The sequence below is a fragment of the Sorex araneus genome, chromosome 9, assembly GCF_027595985.1.
Source record: "Sorex araneus isolate mSorAra2 chromosome 9, mSorAra2.pri, whole genome shotgun sequence".
In the NCBI taxonomy this organism is placed as follows: Eukaryota; Metazoa; Chordata; class Mammalia; order Eulipotyphla; family Soricidae; genus Sorex; species Sorex araneus.
The window spans coordinates 30,828,202-30,853,487 of NC_073310.1; the positions used below are offsets into that span (position 1 = coordinate 30,828,202).

The 25,286-nt window shown below is 37.8% G+C and overlaps 1 protein-coding gene and 1 non-coding gene across 5 annotated transcripts in view; one reads left to right on the forward strand and one right to left on the reverse strand.

Annotated features, from left to right (window-relative positions):
- PCNX2 (pecanex 2) overlaps positions 1-25,286 on the forward strand; it is a 352,025-nt gene that overhangs the window by 137,661 nt on the left and 189,078 nt on the right. For all 4 annotated transcript variants that reach the window (XM_055147380.1, XM_055147381.1, XM_055147382.1 and 1 more), the window contains 2 exons: positions 1,591-1,701; positions 3,390-3,481. In XM_055147380.1, the coding sequence (XP_055003355.1) occupies positions 1,591-1,701; positions 3,390-3,481 (203 nt within the window). The remainder of the gene's footprint in view (positions 1-1,590; positions 1,702-3,389; positions 3,482-25,286) is intronic.
- Positions 24,166-24,302, reverse strand: LOC129399026 (small nucleolar RNA SNORA51). Its single transcript, XR_008626874.1, has one exon. It is a non-coding gene; the product is annotated as a small nucleolar RNA SNORA51 (small nucleolar RNA).

Consider the following 25,286-nt stretch of genomic DNA (forward strand, 5'->3'; position numbering starts at 1 on the left):
CCGACTGTGTTCAGGGCTTCCCTCTTGACTCTGAACTTAGGGATCACTTCTGAGAGGCTCAGGAAATCACATTGGGTGCCTGGGGTCGAATCAGGTTAGCTGTTCACAAGGCAGTTGCCATACCAACTGTATTATCTTTTCAGTCTCATCCTTGACACTCTTCAGAAAGATTTATTTCATACGTAGTTTTAATATGGACTAAAACTAGGTAGAGAATTTGACACAAACACTTTTATTCCTACAATTTCATTATGTAAAATTTGTGTTTCTAATTTTTTTGGTTTAAAATTGCTGAACTTCTCCCATCATTCCTATTAACTTCAGTGTGGTATATGTATAGTGTTTGGACATTGTGACTTGTCCAGGCATGTTGAACTTCAAGTCAATCTTTTTTCATTTTATTAAGGTATACAAACATCAAACTTCATTGACATTTTACTCAATAAAATGAGATAGAAAGTCAGATGCCCTGTTATAATATGAATATATATATATTGAGTTTATATATAGTACAATATAATACATATATTTATATAGGGAGTTTCTTTTTCTATAAAACTCAAATTGAATAAAATTGAGAAAGGAAGTTGCTATACATGCTGCTCTATTAAATTTTATCTCTCCTCACAAATGATCTCTGTGACATATTGAATTGTAATACGGGAATTCTTTTTTTTTGTCCATATCGAATTGCTGTATCTAATTGTTTTTTTCTGGCTTGGGGATGCTGCACCATCTTCTCAGGCAGGGCCACCTTCATTCATAAGTCACCTAGTCCTTCTGGAATCAAGCATCACCATGTGTGAAGATTCTTGGTTAATCACTACAGTCTCTCACTACTCCAGTTTTTTGAATGCTGCAGTCAGTGCACAGCAACTCAACTGTTAGAGATGACATAAAAATAAAATGAAGTGCCTCCTTTTGCATCATCGAGGAAGAATTCTGCCTATTTCCAATCCTTGGATTTTGCATGCTATTTTAAGCTTTCTTGGCTCTCTTTTCCCCATCTTTATTCTCCCAAAGTTCAAGTGTAGAACCCAGGAGATGGTCTACTCTTACTGCTCAGTTCTGGTCTTATCTGCATTCCTTTTCTCAGAGCACCAACTTCTACAGACACATTTCTTTTTCTTTTTTAAATTGAATTACCATGAGATTCTGGGTCAGACATTTTTCAACACCCTGCACCAGTGTACATTTCCCACGACCAGTGTCCCCAGTTACCCTCCTGCCACCCATCCTCACCCTCATCCCCAGCCAGCCTCTATGGCAGGAACTTTTCTTCTTTCTCTCTGTCTCTCTCTTTTTCTCTCTTTCCTTTTGGGTATTATGGCTCACAATACAGGTTCTGAGAGGTTTATTATGTTTATACCTTTACCTACTCTCAGCGCTCAATTCTTGTCCAGAGTGTATAATTACATTTTAAACTCATTCTCCAGCTTCTCTTCTCTAAGGGTGAGAGGAGTCCATTATTGCCTTTGGGTTTCCAGATTGGACTGGACTGGTAGGGGGGGTGGCAGGATGGTAGCAGGAACCTCAGCAACAGTTAACTAAATTCTTACATACCATCCATCTTGTCTGTTCAACTTTCAGTGTTTTTATATTGCTTTCCTGCAATTTCCCTCCTTGGGCTCTTCCCTCAGATCAACACTTTCTGCATTTATCTTTTGGAACAAATTGACATGCTGTTTTTTGGAGGATCAGGTAAGTCGTTTATTTTCTCTTCTTTTTATGAAGTTCAGAAAAGGGCAACATATAGTGATAAAATGAAACTCTGAACATAAATGTTTGTTCCAAGCATTCAAACTTCAGTTGAATCGTCAAATAAATAGTGAGAGTCTGTCTAGAATCTGCCAGGCAAAGTGAATTTTGGTAGAGAAAAGACACAAGCAAGCTTGGCAGAGAAAGGACACATGAAAACAAAGAACAGAGCATCACAAGAGTTCTGTGAACTTTAATTTATGTTTAATATGTGCACTGGATGTGTTCCTTTAACACACAATGTGTGTACTGTATCCCTAAACTATTATTATGACTCTCATTTGGTACAGCACTTTTGAATCAGATCACCTTGATTGATCAAAACCTTATCTAATGTTTAGGGATTTGATGCAGGTCATTTAATTTAATCTAAATATTTTGTTGTAGTTCAGACAAGATAGGTACAGTAGCATTAATTTCTTTTGTTTTGTTTTGCGGGTTAAAACCAGCTGTGCTCAGGAATTAGTCCTGACTCTGTGCTCCGGGACTGCTCCTTGGCAACAAATGCAGTGCCAGGAATTGAACCATGGCCCATCCCTTGCAAGGCATACATTACCCTGAACTCTCTGGTCCTCTGCATGGTTTTGATTACAGCTGTTTCACTTTCATCACCACCAGAATTCCTAAGACCTTCTGCCACTGTCCCATGCCACTCTAGAAAACCCTTTTACTTACTGTTCTCTAAATGGAACTAAATATACTGATCTCAGAGTGTTGCTATAAAGATTAAATTAAATACATAAAGAGATGGAGAATAAAGGTTAATCATTATTATTGCCATTTTTTTTGTTGTTTTTTTTGGGTCACACCAGGCAATGCACAGGGCTCACTCCTGGCTCTGCACTCAGGAATTACTCCTGGCAGTGCTCAGGGGACCATATGGGATGCTGGGAATCGAACCCGGGTCATTGCCACTTTTTTATACACATAATGCATATGAGGGCTGGAGCAATAGCACAGCGGGTAGGGCGTTAGCCTTGCACGTGACCGACCCGGGTTCCATTCTTCCGCCCCTCTCAGAAACCCCAGCAAGCTACCTAGAGTATCACGCCCGCATGGCAGAACCTGGTAAGCTGCCGATAGCATATTTGATATGCCAAAAACAGTAACAACAAGTCTCACAATGAAGATGTTACTGGTGCCCACTCAAGCAAATCGATGAGCAACGGATGACAGTGACAGTGATAATGCACATTCATACAGAGGACCTCCTTGTTTTCTTTTCCTTTTTCCTCTCCTTCATCCCTATCTAGCTCTTTTTTTGTCTTTATTATTTTTCTTCCCTTTTCATTGAAATAACTCTCCATAATCTTACTTGCCCGTAAAATAAGTTTCAGTTGTAAACAATGGTCATCTTTCTACCACCACACAGATATATTGATATAGTCTTCTACGGTTAGTTAAAGATTACTCCTCAGTGTTCCAAGGTTTCTTTGTTAAGTGACCAGTGTCCTCTGCAGTCTCCAGCTGTGCACGGTCCCCCATTGATTTTTGATTAACCCATAGATTTATGTTTCACCTTTGGGCAGGCATTTTGCATGGGAAAACTACAAACTTCCTCTTCACTGTTTTTGTTTTTTACACTTATTGATTGTGGGACTTACCAACCCAGACACATGTTTGTGTTCCAGCTGTTTCAGGGATGACCTCGGCGGTTTATAGCATGGCCCGGAGTGCTGCCGTTGCTGCTCTGCTCCATGTGTTCTGTTTTAGTGCAGTGAAGGTAAGAGTGAACTGGCCTCTTCCCTTCTTCTCGCATTCATTTATGAAAGGATGATTTTTAGAAGGCAAATGTTTTCTCCATTTACCACAGAAATAGGATCTGAGTCCATCAGTCGTTGGCAACGTATGGCAGGTTAGACCTCGGTGGCATAAGAAAACACAACATAGTCCCTGATAAACTGTGTCATACCAGTTCACCTGGCCAAAACCCTCTCCACTGGGGTCTCTCTGGCACTGTTAGAAAAGAACCAGAGAAACTTCTGGTTCACACAGTGGTTAGCCAACTACGTGTATTCATCTCCACTTCCTTCTGAATTGCCACTCAAAAGTCAGTGGAGCAATATCATTCCATCATGCTCTATATAGGGAGAAGAAGGGGGAAGACACAAAAAGAACAGAAGTTTAGAATATGGAGGACAGATGGACTGGATTTATCCAGATGGAGAAAGCTGAATCCTCGGCTGGTAGAAAGGAAGTCTAGAATGATGCAGAAAGAAGATGAGCATTAAGTTTAGGAAAAGTAAAAAGTTGTACCAGCAAAGAAATATAACATGTACAGTGTACAAACATGACACAGCTATGGTTAAGTTCTTCTATTTCTGATCATCTTAATGGGCTGGAACGATAACACAGTGGGTAGGGCATTTACCTTGAATGTGGCCGCGTTTGATTCTTCTGTCCCTCTCAGAGAGCCCGGAAGACGACTGAGACTATCCCACCCACATGGCAGAGACTAGCAAGCTTTTCATGGCATATTCTATATGCCAAAAACAGTAACAACAAGTCTCACAATGGAGACATTACTGGTGCCCACTCGAGCAAAATCGATGAGCAATGGGATGACAGTGATACAGTGATTATCTGAATAACACTAATACATAAGGATAGGAACAGAGAGAAATTTAGATATGTATGCACATATAATGGAAGAATGGTGGAGGTGATATGTGTGACCATACGTTTGGGAGATCTTAGCTCTGTTTTCCATATAAGAAAGTAAATGATACATAAAATTCAAAAGAACCCAAAAATGAACCCAAGAATCCAAGCATGTCCTCTGGAGGCATGGAATATCACTATCACTATCACTATCATCTCATTGATCATCGATTTGCTCAAGCGGACCCAGTAACGTCTCCATTCATCCTAGACCTTAGATCTTAGCAGCCTTTCTTTACTCGTCCTTCCCAACAGTGCCACATTAGAGGATCTTTCAGGGTCAGGAGAATGAGACCCATCATTGTTACTGTATTTGGCATATGAATACGCCACAGGGAGCTTGCCAGGCTCTCCCATGTGGGCAGGAAAACACTCAGTAGCTTTCCAATTCTGCAAGATGGAGAACTAGGCTATAAGATGTTGTTTCTGGGAGCTTGGTTTTATAGTCTCTGGATGTTGGGCACTGATGGGATTACACGGTGCCCGGGACAGTTTCTGGGTGTGACCACCCAGCTACTGGAAAATGGGGGATTTGGGTGGAAGAGGCCCAGTCCTGATCCGAGCAGGCTTGGAGGTTCCTGTGGCGGTTCCTTCATGCATGAGGCTCATCCGAACATGTGGAGAGGGGCCTGTGGCTGGGTTCTGGAGGTCTTCGGCTATCTGGGCTCTGCTCGCGGCGGAGAGGGAAACTTAACCTACCCCCTCTGAGGGGACTCAGTGAAGACAGCCAGGTGTGAGGGCAAGAGACAGCTAGGCGCAGAGGCATGGAGTAGAATAGGCAAAACAACTGAAAGTCATGGTCTTCAGAGAGCGAAATTGGGTAAAGAAATGGTCTATCAGGAGACCAGTCCAATTTACTTTCAGAATTACAGAACTCCAGAATATCTAAAAACTCTGAATGTAATATCACACATATTGTTTTTAGGAGCATCTTCAATCAATAAAAAATTTATTTGGAATTATTTATATTTCTTAATTTCATGAACACCATGAAGTTGGTGTTTTATGCTCCAGGTACAATTTTGCTAAAATGGAAATAGAATATAAGAGTAAATAAAAGTAGTATATATTCCAAAAGGATTTTTCTATATATAATAAAATTTTTCTTCACTAATTTTTAAAAATTAACTGAAAATATGATCTTTCCTACCAAGATCAGTGTCAAAAAAGATAATGTTTATTCTCCTTGTGTAAAGGAAAGAATTCAACATTATTATTCCCAGTGCATCACTGATGTGTTTATCTGTAATTACCAATCGCAGAATTTCTTTCCTTATGCCTTCCATCCCTTTCACATGTTTTATTTTAGCAAAAATGAGGGGGAGAAGGAGAGAGAGAGGAAGATTCCCTTCCTAGTACAAAGAGATAAGTATATTCCTGTGCTGACTTTGTTTGCTATCATATGTGTAGTATAATGTGGAAAATAATTATAATTAATCAGTATTTCAAGTGCTCTTCTTTTCAAATAAATTACTTTATTCTATCACAGGACCCCAGAAATTAAATTCAGGCAGGGTACTTAGGAAATTTCTGTGTCTTTGTCCAGTTTTATTTTGGTGCCTATAGAATTTTGTGGTCATAAGTTTTTACTTGCAAAATTCTTTATATACTGCTCTGATGAGACTTAGTGTTAATGTATTTATTTTTTCTTAATTTAATTAAAATATGTTATTGGTAAACAATTCATTTACTTGAAATTTAACATAAAATGCTAACATATTAAGTTTGATAAATGTAATCAAAACCACAATCAAATTATGGGACATCATCAAAGATATGACATAGAACAACTACTATTTCTTCATTGGTTTATTTTCATGTCCCTTCCCATACCCAGGTTCCTGCAGATGATTATCTGCTTTTTGACTTATAATTTTGTTGTTTCTACATTTTAATATAAATGGAATTATGCAACATGTATAATTTTAACTCAAAACAACTTTTGAGTATGATTTCTTTTGCTAACTATAAACATATTATTGCATATATCTATAATTTGTTATATTATTGCTGGGTAGTCTTGCTGAAGTAATTATCAGTTTTTGAAAATTGTCACTAAAACCTGTATAAACATTTGTATATTAGTAGCAATGAAGTATGTCTTTATCTATCTCTGGTAAATGCCTTGAGGAGGAATCACTATATCACTGTATCACTGTTATCCCGTTGTTCATTGATTTACTCGAGTGGGCACCAGTAATGTCTCTATTCCTTCCAGCCCTGAGATTTTAGCAGCCTTTCTTTACTTGTCTTTCCCAAAGTTTAGAAGCACTTTCAGAGTCAGGGGAGTGAGACCTATCATTATTGTTTTGGGCATATCGAATACACCACAGGTAGCTTGCCAGGCTTTGCCCATGCAGGCAGGATACTCTAGGTAGCTTGCCGGGATGATTTGTTGCCTACTGTCTGAACTCCATCAAATATAATGTGTAATTATGGAAAATGGATGGAAGTGTCTTATAATGTGTCACGTGGCCACAAAGCAGTCGAATGGTCCAGAAAGCAGCCTGGAGCTTGGCAGTGGTTGGGTAGTGGAAGTCGGCTGCCGGGGCTGGATCCTTTGGGGTAGGGAAGGCTCTCACCCGCCGCCCTCTGGGTCGCCCCAAGTGAAAACAGCCTGGCGCGGAGTCCTATGGTATGGCTGTGGGGGCATCATTTTATACTCCGGTCTGGGAGAAGCAGCCATTGAGATCTTGGGGAGAGATAGTTGGTTAAAATAATAATTCTGTATTTAACTTTATGAGAAAATGTCAAATTTGTGTCCAGTGTTAGACCATTTTCTGTTCACTTAATTTGGGGATAAAATTATGGAAAACTCCATAATTTTGGGATTTCCAAGTGTTCTTATTTTTTTTTTAGATTAAAATTTTCTGTATTGTTTTTGTTACTAGGGGTTTTTTTTCAATCCTTTTTGGCAATTCCAGGAATTTAACTAAAGGGACATATGGAAAAAAAGTGCATTTGATCAGTTTTTAAAATTAATATTCATTCTGGTATGTCCTAGTGTCTAGTTTATATTTTAATCTGCATTGTTTTTATAATAAAGTTTTTAAATGTATTTGCTTGCCGTTGTATATCTTCATTGGCAAAACTTTTTGCTCATTAAAATATTGTGAATTTTGTATTCCTTTTTGATATATGAAAAATTTTAAAAATAATTTGAATGCATTCTTTATTATACATGTGTGATATATATGTATATGTTACACATATGTTTTTGAGCCCATGGCCTATCTTTCCATTTAATTAACAGTATTTCTCAAAGATCAAACATTTAGGTTACAATGAAATCTATTTATCAATTTTTTGTGTTTTTAAAATTTTTTAATTGAATCATTGTGAGGCAAACACTTACAAAGTTGTTCATGATTGAGTTTCAGTCGTACAATATTCCAGCACCTATCCCTTAACCGGTGCACATTTCCTGCCACTAAAGTCCCCAGGTTTCCTCCCACCCCCCCACATTGCCCTGCCCATGCAGCTCCTGAGAGAGAATATACCCTAGTAACCCCCCCCCAAAAAAAAAAAACAAAAACACTGCAGAAAATCCATCTGCACTCCTATGTTCACTGCAGTACTATTCAAAATATCCAGAATCTGGAAACAACCCAATTGTCCAAGAACAGGTGAATATAGAAGCTATGGTATATCTCACAATTTTTTGTGATTTAGAGTAACACCCATGATGCTCTGTTGTTATTCCTGGCTCTGAACTCAAGAATCACTACTGGAGGGTTTTGGGGACCATATTGGAAGCCAGGGATATAAACCAGGTCAATCGGGTGCAAAGCAAGTGCCCAATCCTCTGTACTATTGCTCCGGTTCCCGGTTATTTTAAGTGTTTTAATTTAGATCATCTAAAGCAAAGTTCCCAAATATTTTTTTCCTGAAAGTTTAATAGTTGTAGGGCTTGCAACTATCATCTGTTTGAGTTAATTATTGTTTATGATGCGCAGTAAAGTTTGAGATTCACTTGAGATTCAATTGTTAAAAGACTAGTTTTTTCTATGTTGAATTACCTTGAAAATAAACAAATAAAAAAATGATCAAAACTTAAAAATCAGTTACTGGTTTTTGGTATAGCATGTAAGAAGTACAGAAGTAGAATTTTCCTTTTAACAGTAAAAATATTACCTGAAAAATTATAAATGGTTGCACTTCTTCTGTTTGTTAGAGAATACAAGAAGAAGAACAAATTGCTGCCTTTAAGACTAGAGAGGCAGTTAAATACAGAGACTCACAGCTTACATAGTGGGAACTCAGAAGCAGAAACCTCTGTGGGATCCAGTAGCACTGTAGTACTGTTATTCCATTGTTCATCGATTTGCTCGAGTGGGCACCAGTAACATCTACATTGTGAGACTTACAGTTACTGTTTTTGGCATATCAAATACACCATGGATAGCTTGCCAGGATCTGTCTATGTGGGATCTAGTACAGGGAGAAAAATATGAACTGTAATTGGTGAACTGCTGGGGCCACAGTGTGGACAGATCTGAGAGCTCAGTGATTTCAGGGGAATAAAGGCCTAATGGAAGATCCCACACTTCTGTGACTTTTACTTTCCAGGAGCTTGACTGGTTCTCCCAGTGAATCACTGTCACTGTCACTGTCATCCCGTTGCTCATTGATTTGTTCGAGCGGGCACCAGTAACGTCTCCATTGTGAGACTTGTTATTGTTTTTGGCATATACAGTACACCATGGTAGCTTGCCAGGCTCTGCCATGCGGGCATGATACTCTTGGTAGCTTGCTGGGCTCTTCGAGAGGGGCGGAGGAATCGAACTCGGGTCAGCTGCATGAAAGGCGAATGCCCTACCACTGTGTTATTGCTCCAGCCCCTCACAGTGAATATAGAGAAAAATTTATTTATGCTTTAGGCAAGCAGAGGGGTTGAGTAATTATTCAAAAATATACCAAAGCATTCTATTCCTTGATTTAACAGTTTCCTAGCCAACGATAGTACAGAGGATGGGGCAGAAATAGTACAGCAGGGAGACATGCACCCGACAAGTTTCAATACCCAGCACCAGGTGTGCCTATACACCAGAAATAATATGACTCCAAGCTGGTCCAGGAGTGATCCCCGGATGCAGAGCCAGCAGTAAGCCCTGAGTATAGCTGGGTGTGGCCCCCAAACAAAAAATATTTAACAGCTATTGGAATGTTTTTCAAAAATCACCTTAAGATATAGTTACAAAGTTGTTTATACTGAGTTTCAATCATGCAGTGTTCCAACACCCATCCCTTCACATTTCCCACTACTGAAGTCTCCAGTTTCCCTTGTGACACCCCTCAAACCGCTGCCCCCCATACCTGCTTGTTTGGCAGATATTTTTCTTATGTTCTCTCTCTGTCTCCTTTCAGGCACTGTGATTTGAAATATTTTTACTGAAAGATTATCATGTGTATCACTTCACTTTCTTTCTGCACTCTTTCAGATAATATATGGCATGGAGGGAAAGAATGCCAAAATCCAATTTTACAGTAACATTTTGTTGATGAGAAGGGTATACCAAATTTAACTAGTTCGTTCTAGCCCTTATGTCTAGGCTAACATCAAAAGGAAAACTCAGAAACATTTATGAAAGTTTAGTTCAGAGATAAGGCTTAATCATAGGGCTATAGAATAGTTTTTCCCTCCACACCCTAAAAACATATAGCTAACGGTCATTATAATTCTTCCTTTTGTACAATATACCATGTCTTCCTACACACACCCCCTATAAAATGTAAAATCCAAGCTATCCAAAAAGGCAACTAGCTCAGTCTGAAGAGAGAAAACAAGCATTCTAACTGTTTTAAGGTATGATGAGAATTTTAAATGATCAGACTGGATAACTATTTAATATGAAAATGATTCTAATGGATAAAGTAGAATGCATGCAAGAACAGTTGGGTAATGTAAGCATAGAGTTGGAAATTGCAAGAAAAAAAAGTCAAGTAACCAAGATAAAAGATGGAGATTAAAAACACTATGACAGATATGAAGAATAACTTTGATGAATTCATCAATAGACTGGAAATATCCGAAGAAAAGTATCTAAACTGAAAAGTATGTTAACAAAAACTCCTAATATATCATAGATCTAAAAAGACTGATATAAGCAGACCATCCAAGAACTGCGGGACAATCTATAAGGAAGAGGGATGGAAGTAGAAACAGTATGATTTTGAAGGAATACCAAGTGTATGACCCATGTGAATATCAGATTCTAAACTAAAGATTCAAAAATTTCTGAGACCTCTGAACATGATAAAAGCCAAAAAAGCCAAGACCATTCATCTCATATTTAATCTGCTAAAATTGAAATATAAAGAAAAAAGCTTTGAAAGATAATAAACCATCAATCACCTTGCCTATAGAGAATCAAAGACAAGAATTACAACTGATCTCCTCTCAGGAACTATTATGGGCTGATGTGATAAAATCCATTATTTTGAACTCCTAACACCCAATGTGATATTTGGAGAAATGGGGCCTTGGGAAGATAATGAGGCTTAGATGTGGTCCTGGGCAAGGGATGAGGTGCTTTGAATGGTATTAGTATCCTTAGTAGAAGAGAGATACCAGAGCACAATCTCTTCTTGTTCTTCTTCCCCTCATCACCCCTTTCCTCCCTTCTGCCTTTCTCTCTGTCCCTTTCTTTTTCTCTCACCTTCCATCCATGTAAAGATACATGAAGTGGCAATTTGCTATTTGGAAGTGAACTTGGATTAATATTAAATGTGTATTTTGAATTGTGACAACCACTGAAAAGGTTTTTGCAAAGCATAACATATATGAACAGAGTAGAGGAAAAATATAAATTTAAAATCATCAAAGACAAAAAATAGAGTGTGTAACAGTAACAGGAAAAAAGATTAAATTAAAAAAGCAACAAATCTTGTAGCTATTAGTCCAATAACATTAATACTTATTGTACACAGTAGTGGTTTTAAATAAACCAATTGTTAGGTAGAGATTGTCAGAAAGCATCAAAGTACAAAACTCAGCTTTATGTTTTTTGTCAAGAAACCTACTTGTTAAGAAATGTACATGTATTTTAAATAGTAAGTATATGGAGAAAGATATACCATGTTAGCATGAAAGAAAACAAACAGTTATGTTAATTTCAGGAAGAATAGATTGTAGGTCAAAGGGAGTTATTGGTAAAGAAGTGATACATTATATTAAAAGGGTCAATTCTCCAATAAGATATCAGGATCCTTAGTGTGTACACTTCTAATAACAGAGTATTACGTGTGAAAGTAAAACTGATAAATGAGAATGAGAAATAGATGAATCCACACCAGTAGTTGGAATATTTTTCTATCAAAAATGAAAAATTAGGGGCTGGAGCGATAGCACAGCGGGTAGGGCATTTGCCTTGCATGAGGCTGATCTGGGTTCGAATCCCAGCATCCCATATGATCCTCTGAGCACCGCCAGGAGTAATTCCTGAGTGTAGAACCAGGAGTAACCCCTGTGCATCGCCGGGAATGAGCCAAAAAGCAAAAAAAAAAAAAAAAAAAAATTAATCCAGCAAGCACGTAGTGAATAAGCAACACTAATAATCAGTGGGATAGATCAGCATTTGTGGCTTAATCTAATAGTAAAATAATTCATTTTCCTCTCACCAAAATAGACACCACAAAATATGTCTTAACAAATGAAAAGGATTTTAAATTACATAATATCTGCCATCAGACAGTAATAAAATTTAACTAGAAATAAGTACAAGAAGATAACTGGAAATTCTAAAATACATGGACACTAAACAGTTCGTTGATGTTTAAGTTCATGTGTTATGTATCTGCAAGCACCATGGACTGCCTCAATTTCAGCCTTTTTGCTTCTCTCTGATTTACCTGATATCAGCATGGGGTTAGCAAGATCTCAGATGGTGAGTGGAAATTGGGGTCATATGTCAGACTTCAGACTGTCTTTCTGTCTAGTCTCGTCTATAAGATAAGATCTGGAATAAATCCCTCAGGGCCTATAACTTATGCACTAGTACTTTTTATGGTTCCCAGAGAGACTTTTGATTTTTTTTTGAATACTTTATTGGACACTCAAAAAGGGAAAGCTGGTTTTCCCTGTTCTTAATGCCGTTTTGGCTAGGGCCTCATACTTCTTCAATCCCTCTTTGCAGTCTTGAATAACCAATAGCATGTGACACAAATATTCTTTGTTGGAGGAGAAACATGGAAGCTTTCTTTAACTGTGGCAGGAACTAAAAAGTTTGTGTTCTCTAGTAGTCAAAAATTCAATGTATTGTTTAATAATGACTCCTGTTAGTTACTACAAAGATGTGAAAGGAAAAAGGTTTTTTTCTCACGAACTTCAGACAAAATAAGCTACAAACAATGATATTCCGGATTTCTCACATTATTGCTATTGTAATGAGAGCATTATAGTATGCAGTTGAGCCTGTGAAATAATTTAGTCAGAGTTCAGAATACTAGCCATGATGTAGAATATTTGGTAAGCAAATTTAACCTACTTACGGCGAAGGAAAGAGATTATATATATAGATAGAATGCACCAAATTTATGAAAAATTTAAAATGCAAGGCTAAATTGTGTATTTTTGACATATAATGAAGTAGTAGTAACAAATATGAAGTTATGGCCTCAGATGTGATGGAAAAAATGTATTAAAACATTTCACCTGCTGGCTTTCTGTGGTTTAACTCACTTTACCTTTATGATTCTCCATCAACTGGGTTCCAAGTTTTCTCTGTTAAAAGATACCTGCTAATTCTCAATATTTGACAAACTTATTTCATGCCTCAATAGTATTGAGTAAGATTAATTTTGTAAGTGAAAAAGAAATGTTTTATAATAGTATCTTGGTTGAATTTTTGGAGAACAAAGTTCTTCTATCTTCAGGATGCTTTCCACAAAGAACAACTCAAGGGACTTCTTAGATTAATTTCTAAAGAAGTATGCTCAGAAAAATCCATTTTCTTTGACAAGCAGTTGAAGGCTCATTATTACCAGTTCAAATATTATTGAAAGTAATGTACTCTCTTGTGAATTATACTACAAACCTGAAAAGTTTGTAGAGAGCTTTGGAAACTATTGAAGAACATAATATCCACAAAGACTGTAGTTTTTCTTGGATTTCACCTGGTTTTGGAACAGGTGCTATTATTTTCTTTTCCCTTCAAACCCTCTTCATTTCATACAATGCTAATGAGCACAGCATATTTACTTTTTTGACTCACTGAGGTCACCGTGACATCAGGATAACTAAACAATACTCAGGCAACCAAAACCAACTGTTTGTAAAAATCTATATGCCATCTGCGCTGAAACTTCTATTTCTATTTATATCGTATACATATAAAAATTGTTGGATTAGTATAAATGAAATCAGTTTTGAAACCACATTGCCAACTTTTTGATTGGAATGAACATCGCAAATACTCTGGGGTTTACTTAGGTATAAAATATTTTTTTAAAACCAAGTAGAAATGCGTAATTTTAAAAGGCTTTTTTCACACTAGAGAGCTATTTACCACCCTTTCCATCATGGACCAAATATCATTTGTAATGAACAATAGGTGTTCTGTTCTTGTAGAATATAAATTTTCTATCTATATTTTGAAATATACATCAAGATCCTCCGCGAGCTGTATTACAGATTCACGACCAGGATCTCATCATTCTCCAAGGAAGTGATTGTTGACATATAGAGAGGGGTTTGGCAGGGCGATACCATTTCAACAAAACTCTTTAGTGTCACCCTCGAGAATGTCATGTGATGACTGGAATGGGGAAGGGAGGAATGGGAGTCAAGATAGATGGTCGGCAACTACACCACCTCCGCTTCACTGATGACATCATTCTCATAACGCCAAACATTAGCCAAGTGGCACAAATGCTGGCCAACTTGGACCGAGAGTGTGGAAAGGTTGGACTGCAGCTGAACCTCAACAAGATGATGCTAATGAAAAATGAACTAGTCCCTGACGCTTCATTTGCTCTCAATGGAATGAACATCTCCGAATGCAGCAACTATGTGTACCTGGGTCGAGAAATCAAAATGAGTAAGGACTTGGTGCCAGAACTGCGCAGGAGGAAGAGAGCAGCGTGGGGCACTTTCAAGAGCATCGAAGAAGTGGTTAACAGGATGAAGGACCTCCGACTCTGGACACATCTTTTTGATTCTACCATTCTTCCTGCACTAACATATGCCTCAGAGACCTGGGCCCTATGCAAACAGGATGAAAATGCTATTCAGATATCCCAAAGAAGAATCGAAAGAGCTATGCTAGGAGTATCACGTCTCACTCAAGTGAGAGAAGGAATCCGGAATTCTGACCTCTGTGGATGGTCAAGAATCAGGGACACTGTCTCGTTTGCCAGGACATTGAAAATCAGATGGGCTGGTCATGTAATGCGATTCAGAAACGATCGCTGGACTAGAGCTGTTACGGACTGGATTCCATGGGATGTCAAAAAGACCTCGTGGCCGCCCACCAACGAGATGGTCAGACTTCTTCCTCAAAACCCTGAATGAACGGTTTGAGGCTCTTCCTGTTCCTGGACCGAGCAGACATCATTGGGCTACACTAGCACGCGACAGGGACAAATGGAAACGTTACTGACACCACCCGCTTAAACAAATCTAATATCAACGGGAAGACTAGTGATACAAGTGATTTTGAAATAACTTTTGGCAAAAATAAAACAATTTGCACCTGAGAGATGACTCTGGGCTAAAATTCTTGCCTTGCATGTTTCCAACTCCAGTTCAATCCCAACCAGGAATTTTTCCTGAGCACAGAACCAGAAGTTAGCACCACCTAAGCACCAGCAGGTGTGGTTTCCTCTCCCACAATAGAGCAATTTCAGTATTTTTCTTCCTCATTTGTAATGACTATCGATTGACTTCTTACTATGTAGTACCTACTAAGTGCTCTGGAATGAATGTACTTATAAATTGGCAAGGAAGTTCTTAGGAAAAGCATAAAATCTTATCCACCTTCAGCCTACACTCCTAGCTCTCATTCATTATGTTATTTAAAGATGCTTTTGTTTAGGCCTTTCCTGCTTTTTCTTTGCATCACTATAATTGATTTTTTTCCCTTTTATTCTGCTGCACTGTGATGGATTGATGGACCATTTTCAACCTGTCAGCAGCTGCCTTTCCAGAGATATATTTCTATATGTGGGTCTTGATATGCATTTATGTCTTTGATTTCCATCAGTCTCCCTTGAGCGACACAGATGAAGGATTGTGAATTAATTTCACTACTTGGAATATTAATTAGAGAAATTTTTGATTCCTCCCTAAATTTCATCTCTTATTTGATGGTAGAAAGTCATATATAAATGGAATCCCTCACTGACATTCATCTCTGACAGTGATATACAAAAATAATGGAATATTTGTTCCCTTGAGAAATGGCTCAATAGTTAATTAGCTGAGTTTTATATGTCTGGATTAAACCATTATTTCTATTTTTTATTACTTTTATAATGAGATTCTATTTTGGTGATGGCAGGGGATGTAGTGGTTGAGGTAAATTGTCGTTTCCCTGTGTTCTACTAAGTACTATGGAATTACAGTAATATAATGGTATTTTCCCTGTATTCAGATTTAAAATTCAATTGTTGACATGTCAAATCCATAGCTCTAGAATAGCTTTATACTGAAGTGAACATTGGATATCCTTTATTCTGAATTGTTCTTATTACTTAAAATGAGAGCGCCACAGAGACACTATGTGACTTATTCACCGCCACCTATTCCAGATCCCATAAAACGTGTCTTTTCAATTTTCTGTGTCATTGCTAGCAATTTTGAGGTATGAATACATTTTACTAGTTAAGAGAATAATTTAAAGGCACAATACAGACAAATAGTACTTAATTTTTAAAGGAAATTTCCCTAGTATTTAAGAAAAAATGTCTCCTTTGTATTTGTTTTTGTGCAATACATAAGAAAATTCCAGTATTTCTATATTTCAGTAAAAGCACGGAACACTTAAATTATATGCTGAAGGACTTATGGCTAAATCACATTGGGTGTTTTTTGCATCCATTGTAAAATGGATTAGTAATACCTGACTCATATGAATGTTGTCAGAAATAAGTGGAATTTATAATGTTTATAAAGTGCCTAGCTCAACAGATTTCATTACATGCTATGGTGGGCGGAATCCTAAGGTTGCAGAAGCCCCCTGTCCCATGGTGTTCCCACCCTGCATGGATTCTGCCCCCAGAACATGAGCAAGACTTATGTTCTGGTAGAATGCTGCTCCTGTACAGAGGTTACATTATCTGGCAAAGGTGATAAGGTTTGGTCTTTGTAACCAGGTTCCAAATGAGTTGAATTTAAGTTATTTTAAGATGAGTTCATCTGGATGAGTCATAGTAAATCAAACAAGCCATTTCAAGAGGGCCCAAAGGGGCAAAATAGAAACCCCTGGAGGGAGTCTTGGCTTTGAAGAAGTGACAGTCTTGGAGTCTGTGTTTGGAGAGGGTGCATGGCTAAGACCAGGTGTTGGACTCTCAGAACTAGAATGGGCCCCAGAAAGAACCAGACAGTTATGATTTTAGTCCCATGGTTGTGAGAAATTGCATTCTGTTTTTCACTAGTGAGCTTGGAAAAGGACTCTAGTCCTTGCACTCTAGTCCAAGCTTACCTCCAGGTAAGCTTGCAGGCCTTGCCAATATCATGGTTTCAGACTGGTAAGACATTGAATAACCCAGTCACCCCATATACAGATTCTTGGTCTTTTCACAGAAATTGTGAAATCTTAGAATCATGCCTTTTTTTGGTTCTTAACATAAAGTTTGTGAAAATCTATTGCACTTTAATAGAAAACAAAAACAGATGGTTATTTTTATTTGCATAAATAATTGGTGGTGATGGTGATAATGAGCTTAATGTTAGTAATGACATGCTTAAAAATAAAATCCAGTATATTCATGTAAGAGGGTGTTTTAGGGTTGGGCCACACCTGGTAGTGCTAGGGTGCTACTCCTGGCTCTGTGCTCCAGGCTCTGCTCCTGATCCCAATAGTCCTTGGAGGACCATGAGGAATCTAAGTTCAAACCAGGGTCAGCCACAGGCAAATACCTCTGAACTGTCTCTCTGGCCCTGTAATTTACTTGTATTATGCTAAACTTTAGATTGTCTTTTAATGACTAGAGTATATCATGTATAGCTACAGAATATAAATGACAGGTCTTTAGTTGTCTGAACAGAGTGCGGATATTATTGCTAATGGGAAGAAAGGGGAAATAAAAACTACATAGGCATCTTTTTCTTTTTTTATCATTATATGTTTAATTAAAGCACGATGATTTAACACCACCTTTGTACCTTAATTCCTTAATATGACCTACATTTCTTCTCATCTATCTCTTCTCCTTTTCTCCTCCACTGTTTCTTTTCTTCTCTTCCCTATACTCTGGAGCCAAGGTTGATCTGGGCCTGCCCCCTACCCCCACTTTAAAACATTGCATTCACTCATGCAGTTATTCAAAATACCACATATAACTGATATCATCCTGTGTTTGTCATTCTTCTGGTTGACTTCATTTAACATCCCATGATAGGCCGATAGGTACACAATGCTTCCTTACAGTTCCCCTCCTAGAAAGTTAAAAAAGGCATAACTGATCTCCAAAACCAATTACATAAATTATTGTGAACCTCAAGCTTGCGTAGGATGATCTCGATGGGAACAGTTGACGTTGGCTTGCCAGGGGAAGCAGAATCATGACAGAATAAAGAAAAACTGATTAAATGAAATGATGGTTATTAAATTAAGACCTGAACTCAGGTTTAGATACTAAGTACAGAATATAAGGTTCAAATTCAGCAAATGTAGTGTAATCAGTATTGGTCACGCTCAGTGACCATTCAAGTTAAAGTGATAAACAGGGGGCCTGGAGCGATGGTACAGCGGGTAGGGCATTTGCCTTGCACGCGGCCGCCAGGGTTGCATTCCCAGCATCCCATGTGGTCCTTTGAGCACTGCCAAGAGTTATTCCTGAGTGCATGAGCCAGGAGTAACTCCTGTGCAATGCTGGATGTGATCCAAAAAGCAAAAAAAAAAAAATTGATAAACAGGGAAAGATTTCAGTGATTGGAGAAGGGAACCCTCAACTTGGAGTATGAGCGATCATCAGCCTAGTGGAGAGGAAGGCTGCGTATTTATCTTAGCCATGCCAGTAGGAGTTTATCTTTCTTCCATTAAAACCCCTGTTGACAATGTTGTCCTTTGATATTTACTCAACAGTTAATTTTTTTCTGCATGTGAAATTATATAGAGATTATATAGAAATTATATATGGAAATTATATAGATTCATCATAAAAATTAGTTGTGTAAAAACAAAGGCCCCTATCTCTTCAAATTTCAAAGGAGCAATGCTTACCTTTAAGTCATTCTGGACTGAACGAATCCAGGTAACTGAGAAGTATATAATGTCACTATATTACCAAAATGATACATCATGCATCTGTGTGTGCATTTATTTACATTTACCTATGTTTGCTACAGATAGAATGTCTAGGACCTGTCTGTATTGCTGGCTGATTCATTGCTTTCCCCCACCTCAGTACTTATTCCTAAAAGTAAATTAGTGTCTTGAATCATCAGCATATAATGCTTTTCACCAAAATAAAAAAAATAAAACAGGAAGTAAAAATTGCTCTTCACAAATAGTGAAGTCTGATGTGTCATATTTGTTAATATGATTGCTTATTTCCTAGTTTGCTCTTACTAGGAAGTCTGCTTAGACTCAGAGCTGGGAACTGGGGTGCCTATGGTAAGTAAAAGCATCAAGGGATACTATGGGGAATGTATGGGTGCTGGTGACTCGGAATGTGCCTGGTACACACCCATAAGTGCTGAGCATGTGATGAGGCAGGAATGTATGAGAAACGTGGACGTAGTATATGGTGCAAGCTCTGGGAGACAATAATCTCAGATCCTAATAAAGTAAGATACTGATTTTACTGAATTTCTGAAACTTCAGAGACACTGAGAATCTTTCAATCAAAGATAGAATTCTTATTGAAAATAGCCCTAGAAATACAGCTTGCAGTGATAAAGTAGTTATTATTTTAGGATGTATGAAACCCTGGATTTTGAAAGTGCTCTTGTGTTTCTTGATCTAATAATTTTTTTAACCTTTTCCTTAAAAAGAAGTATGTAAGAATGTATGAAACCCTGGATTTTGAAAGTGCTCTTGTGTTTCTTGATCTAATAATTTTTTAAACTTTTCCTTAAAAAGAAGTATGTATGAAAGGCATAATACAGTGAGAATTTGTTTGCATGAACTCTATAATCAAACCTTCAGTCTTCCCCATAAAATCTTAGAAATGTCTACAATTTTCAAGAAAAAAATGCTGAAACTCAGATTATCTTTAGAGAATACTTTTATATAAAACTCAACTTCCCTGTGCATTTTCATCAAAAAGAATTCCCACATGCATATGAAATCTACCACAGAATTGTAGGACTCGTAGTTTTATTTCTGCCTCATAAAAATACTTCAAAGCCTTGGGGAGTTTTATGAAGCCAATTCTCATCAATCCATATCATACCCAATTCAACAGCCCAAGAGACACATCTCAAAGCAATTAAGGATGTTAATTTCGACCAAATTGTCACATTACATACACTTCACTATCAGTGGGTGATGGAGTGTTTAAAAACTTATCTCCCTACAGAATCTTCATATATGTATATGTATCCATTTACATGCATGTTTGTGAGGCTAATAAGGAATATTTAAACTAAGGAATAATAATTAAGATATACATTTAATTTTGAAAAATCATTTAAAAGATTAAGCGGTGCTTTCCCTTCTCTGCTTTGCTCTATATAAATGGAGCTGAATACTCAACTTAGTCTTCTAAAGAAAATATTTGGTCCATTTGATCATTTTCTCTAAGATTCCCTGTTTGAGTTGATATCTTTCTTCTTCCTCAAATGTCTTTATTTCCTTTTCTATGCCCAAATAAAACTTAATAAACATTCTCAAATTAAGGATTTTATAAATATCTCTGAACTGACAAGTTCAAAAACTTTCTGAATCTGTCAAGTTCCAACATCATGTTATCTTGTTTTTTCGCAGAATTTCTGTTTTTCACAGAATTCACAGTTTTTCTCCAATTCAGGGTGTGTCTGCTTAAACGCTGGACAGAGAAGCTTATGTCAGAAGAGAAGTATAGGTGGAGTGATTGACAGAACAGCCTGGAGAATAGTAAGGAGACTAAAGAGAAAGAAATAGAAAAATAGGGCAAAGGCAGTATATCTTTATTGGGGATGGGGATTTCCCTTGGGGTGGGGAGGGCTCTTACCCGCTCCCCTCTGGGGCACCCCAAGTGAAAACAGCCTGGTGGCATGGCTATGGGTGCTTCATTTTATGCTCTGTTTGGGAGAAGCAGCCCTGTGATATGGAGGGTGGCCAATGACAAGATTATCTGATGTCGGCAGGAGGTGGTTTATGGGAGTAACCCTTGGGTCGCTGGAGACTGCGGGAAATGGGCAGATGATCCCCCCTCCCAGGTTTTATTGAGCCCAGAGTCCAAGGTCACAAAGCTCCACTTTTCCTGGGTTCTGTGACAGCCCTCCAATTGGTAATTAAATAAAATAATTCGGAATAGTTCCAATTTAGTTACAGTGTGTACTTTGGTGTGTGTACTTTATGTTAATTTCAGGGCAGTGCCAAAATAGTAATATGTTTTACACAATACGCAGAAGAAAAATTTCAGTGAGTTTCTCTACCTTCTATTCATTCAAGCTTGCATCCTGCCTTTCCAAGGGAAAATATGTTTTTTAAAAAGTTGAGGGGTTCTGGGTTGGAGTGATAGCACAGCGGGTAGGGCATTTGCCTTGCACGCAGCTGACCTGGATTCTATTCCCAGCATCCCATATGATCTCCCGAGCACCACCAGGAATGATTCCTGAGTGCAAAGCCAGGAGTATCCTCCCTGAACATCGCTGGGTATGACCTAAAAAGCAAAAAAAAATAAAGTTTAGGGGTTCTGATAAGGGATTAATATCCAGGATATACAAGACACTTGTAGAATTGTATAAGAAAAAAACCTTCAACCCCATCAAAAAATGGGGAGAAGAAATGAACAGAAGTTTTCTCAAAAAAGAAATACAAATAGCCAAAAGGCACATGAAAAAATGCTCCACATCCTTAGTCATCAGGAAGATGCAAATCAAAACAACAATGAGATATCTCACACCACAGAGACTGGCACACATTCAAAAGAACAAGAGAAACCAGTGCTGGCATGGATGTAGGGGGAAAGGGACGCTCCTTCACTGTTGGTGGGAATGTGATTGGTCCAGCCTTTCTGGAAAACAATATGGACACTCCTTCAAAAACTAGAAATTGAGCTTCCATATAACCCTGCAATACCACTTCTGGGAATATATCCCGAGGATGCCAAAGAGCATAGTAGCAATGACATCTGTACCTATATATTCATTGCAGCACTGTTCACAATAGCCAAAATATGGAAACACCCCGAGTGCCGTAAAACAGATGACTGGTTAAAGAAACCTTGGTATATCTACACAGTGGAATACTATGCAGCTGTCAGGAGAGATGAAGTTATGAAATTTGCTTATAAATAGATAAACATGGAGAGTATCATGCTAAGTAAAGTGAGTCAGAAATAGAGGGACAGACATAGAGGGACTGCACTCGTTTGTGTAGTGTAGAATAACATCACACGAGGCTGACGCCCAAGGACAGTAGATACAAGGGCCAGGAGGATTTCCCCATAGCTGGAAGACTGCTTCATGAGCGGAGGGGAGAAGGCAGATGGAATAGAGAAGGGATCACTAAGAAAATGATGGCTGGAGGAACCAGTTGGGATGGGAGATGCATGCCGAAAGTAGATAATGAACCAAACATTATAACCTCTCAGTGTCTGTGTTGCAAGCTATAATGCCCAAAAGTAGAGAGAGTATGGGGAATATTGTCTGCCATAGAGGCAGGGGGAGGGTGGAAAGGGGGGGTGTATACCCGGGATATTGGTGGTGGGGAATGTGCACTGGTGGAGGGATGGGTGTTTGATCACTGTGAGATTGTAACCCAAACATGAAAGCTTGTAACTATCTCATGGTGATTCAATAAAATTTTAAAAATAAAAAAAACCTTTTATTTAAAAAAGTTGAGGGGTGGTGGGGTATGTGCACGGGTGGAGGGATGGTTGTTTTATCATTGCGTAATTGTAACCCAAACATGAAAGCTTTTAACTATCTCGAAGTGATTCAATAAAATTTAAAAATTAAAAAAAAGTTGAGGGGACAGATCAATAGTACAGTGGTAGGGCATTTGCCTTGCATGCTGCCAACCAAGGTTCTATTCCCAGAATCCCATATGGTCCCCCCAGCTCTGCCAGGAGTAATTAATTCCTGACTGCAGAGCCAGGAGGAATAACCCCTGAGCAAAATTAGAAAAAAAAAACGTTGAGGGTAAAATCATTTTTAATGATGAAAACCTTTTTTTCAACATTAGTATGGGCAAATTATCTCATCATTAATACGGGCAACTTATTTCATGAAACTTTATTTCATCATTAATATGAGCAACTTATTCCTTAAATCACATTCAAATTGCATGGCTAATTTTGAAATGGTTTTCGCAACCGGTTTCTCTCTAGAGCTGGTATCTAGCTGCCTTTCCAATCCCAGAAAAGCACAAGATTGTAAACAGAAAAGGTCATTTCCCTTTCAATTATTTTTCTCCAAGTATTTATCTATTCTTGTAATCTTTATATATGTTGTGTGAATCTTATCTTCACAATGACATACATCCTGAAGCACAAACAGTGCCTCCTGGTGATCAGACCGAGGCAGTTTGAAAGTCTGGCATCTTTCCTTGACTTAGAATGGAGTCTTCCCAGATTCATCCCAAGCTTCTTTTATAACTAAACTCCTTATTGAGTCCTCCATGAAATGAAGCTTCCCCTGAGTTCCTCCCAAATTATTCCTTCCTCTGGGCTTTTACTCTACCATGTGTTACACAACCATTGAAAACAGGAAGTTAACAGATTTATATCCAACTCTCTTGAATAGAGGATAAAATAAATAAATGAAATAATCCATGAATGTGGGAACTTCTAATTTATAATCATTGTTTAAAATATATTAACTTCCCTTTTTATATAAAGTGGTGAGATGCCTACATATATTTTTCATCTAGGTATACAAACATATGGGTAGTGAATATATAAGAGCTCTTGGAGGAATTGGTCCTGTCTTGCTACTATGGGTAAATCTTGCCAATTCTTCCTTTCTTTACACTTGGTCAATAACTTGATATCACAGCTATGATATCCCTTTTAAATCCAAAATAATCATTTTTGTAGAGTGCATGGGTTTTTCAATTTTGACTCTGAACATGAAAGATTAACTCATTGATTGGTAAGAAATATATATGTGTGTATATATATATACATATGTATGTGTACATATACAAAAGTATATATATGCAGACATATGCAGACATATGACACTACATAGATGCAAGTATAGGTAGATATAAAAACTCATCTATATGTGCTGAAAAAATGAACAAGATTTAGAACTTGGAATTGAGTTTGTTTCCAATAGAGAGCGAAGGAAGATCCCAGTGGTCTGCTGTTTTACAGTCTATTAAAGTTCATGTAAGCCCAGGCTCATTCTAAGAGTTGTGGAGATAATCAACTTCGGCTAAAAAAAAATGTAAAGCAGCACCTGGAAAAATGCACTCTTCCCCCTGTCCCCCATGTCTTCCCCATTTACAATACAAGCCAAGCAAAGGACTTGGGTTAAGTTATATATACGTGACAGGTTTACTGTGCATGCTTTTTGTGTATAGTCAGTGTAAAGAACACAGTCTGTGATAAAACACCAGGAGGCCTGAAAAACGGACTTTTGCCATCCTTCCCCCTACCACCTTCTTGGAAGAAGAAGCACATCAGGACATTCTGGCATCACTTCCTTCTACATTGTTGAAGGAAATAGTCCTTCCTTTTGTCCCTGAGGACACACTGCTATTCCCTTATATCTTAGTATTCCCTTTTACTAACATAAGACACACATCAATGGAATGTGACAACTTAAAATAAAAAAAAAATGGGAATGACTCTTAATAAGTTTTGTCAGTTCAGATTGTTTAATTTTGGACAATAATGCCACAGCATGAGAAGGTCGATTTCACATTTGCTATCGGAGTTACTCATTTCTGGGCCCGGACTACTGGCTGTGTCCTCCAAACAAAATAAAAATAATTAAGAAAATTTACAAATATCCTTGCTTCCCTTCTGCATGTGATATCCAAACAAAAAGATTTTTAAAAATCTATCGTAATCATTGGTGGGATTTTATTTATTTTGGCCTCCAGAGATGAACCATACTTGATGTCAGACGCAATATTTGAAGAAATTTGACTTCACCATTATCAGTGTTCTTATGTGTCTACAATAGTCTGAGTTTTGCCATCTTGTGACTCAGATCCTGAAATTCTAATCCCAAGGTGATGGTATTAGGAGTTGGAATGTGATTGGATCTTTATGGTTTCACTCTTTTTTTTTTTTATTTAACTTTTTATTAAATCACCATGTGGAAAGTTACAAAGTTTTCAGGTTTATGTCTCAGTTATACAATATTCAAACACCCATCCCTTCACCAGTGCCCATATTCCACCACCAAAAACCCCAATATACCCCCCGCCCCCACCCCCTACCCCCTACTGTATTACTAATGAATTTCACTTCATTTTCTCTTTACCTTGATTACATTCCATATTTCACTATAAAACTCACTATAGTTGTTGGAGTTTCCACCCAAGAGAGACAGACCTACTACCAAGGAAGCATTTGATAATTAGTTTTACAATGCTGGA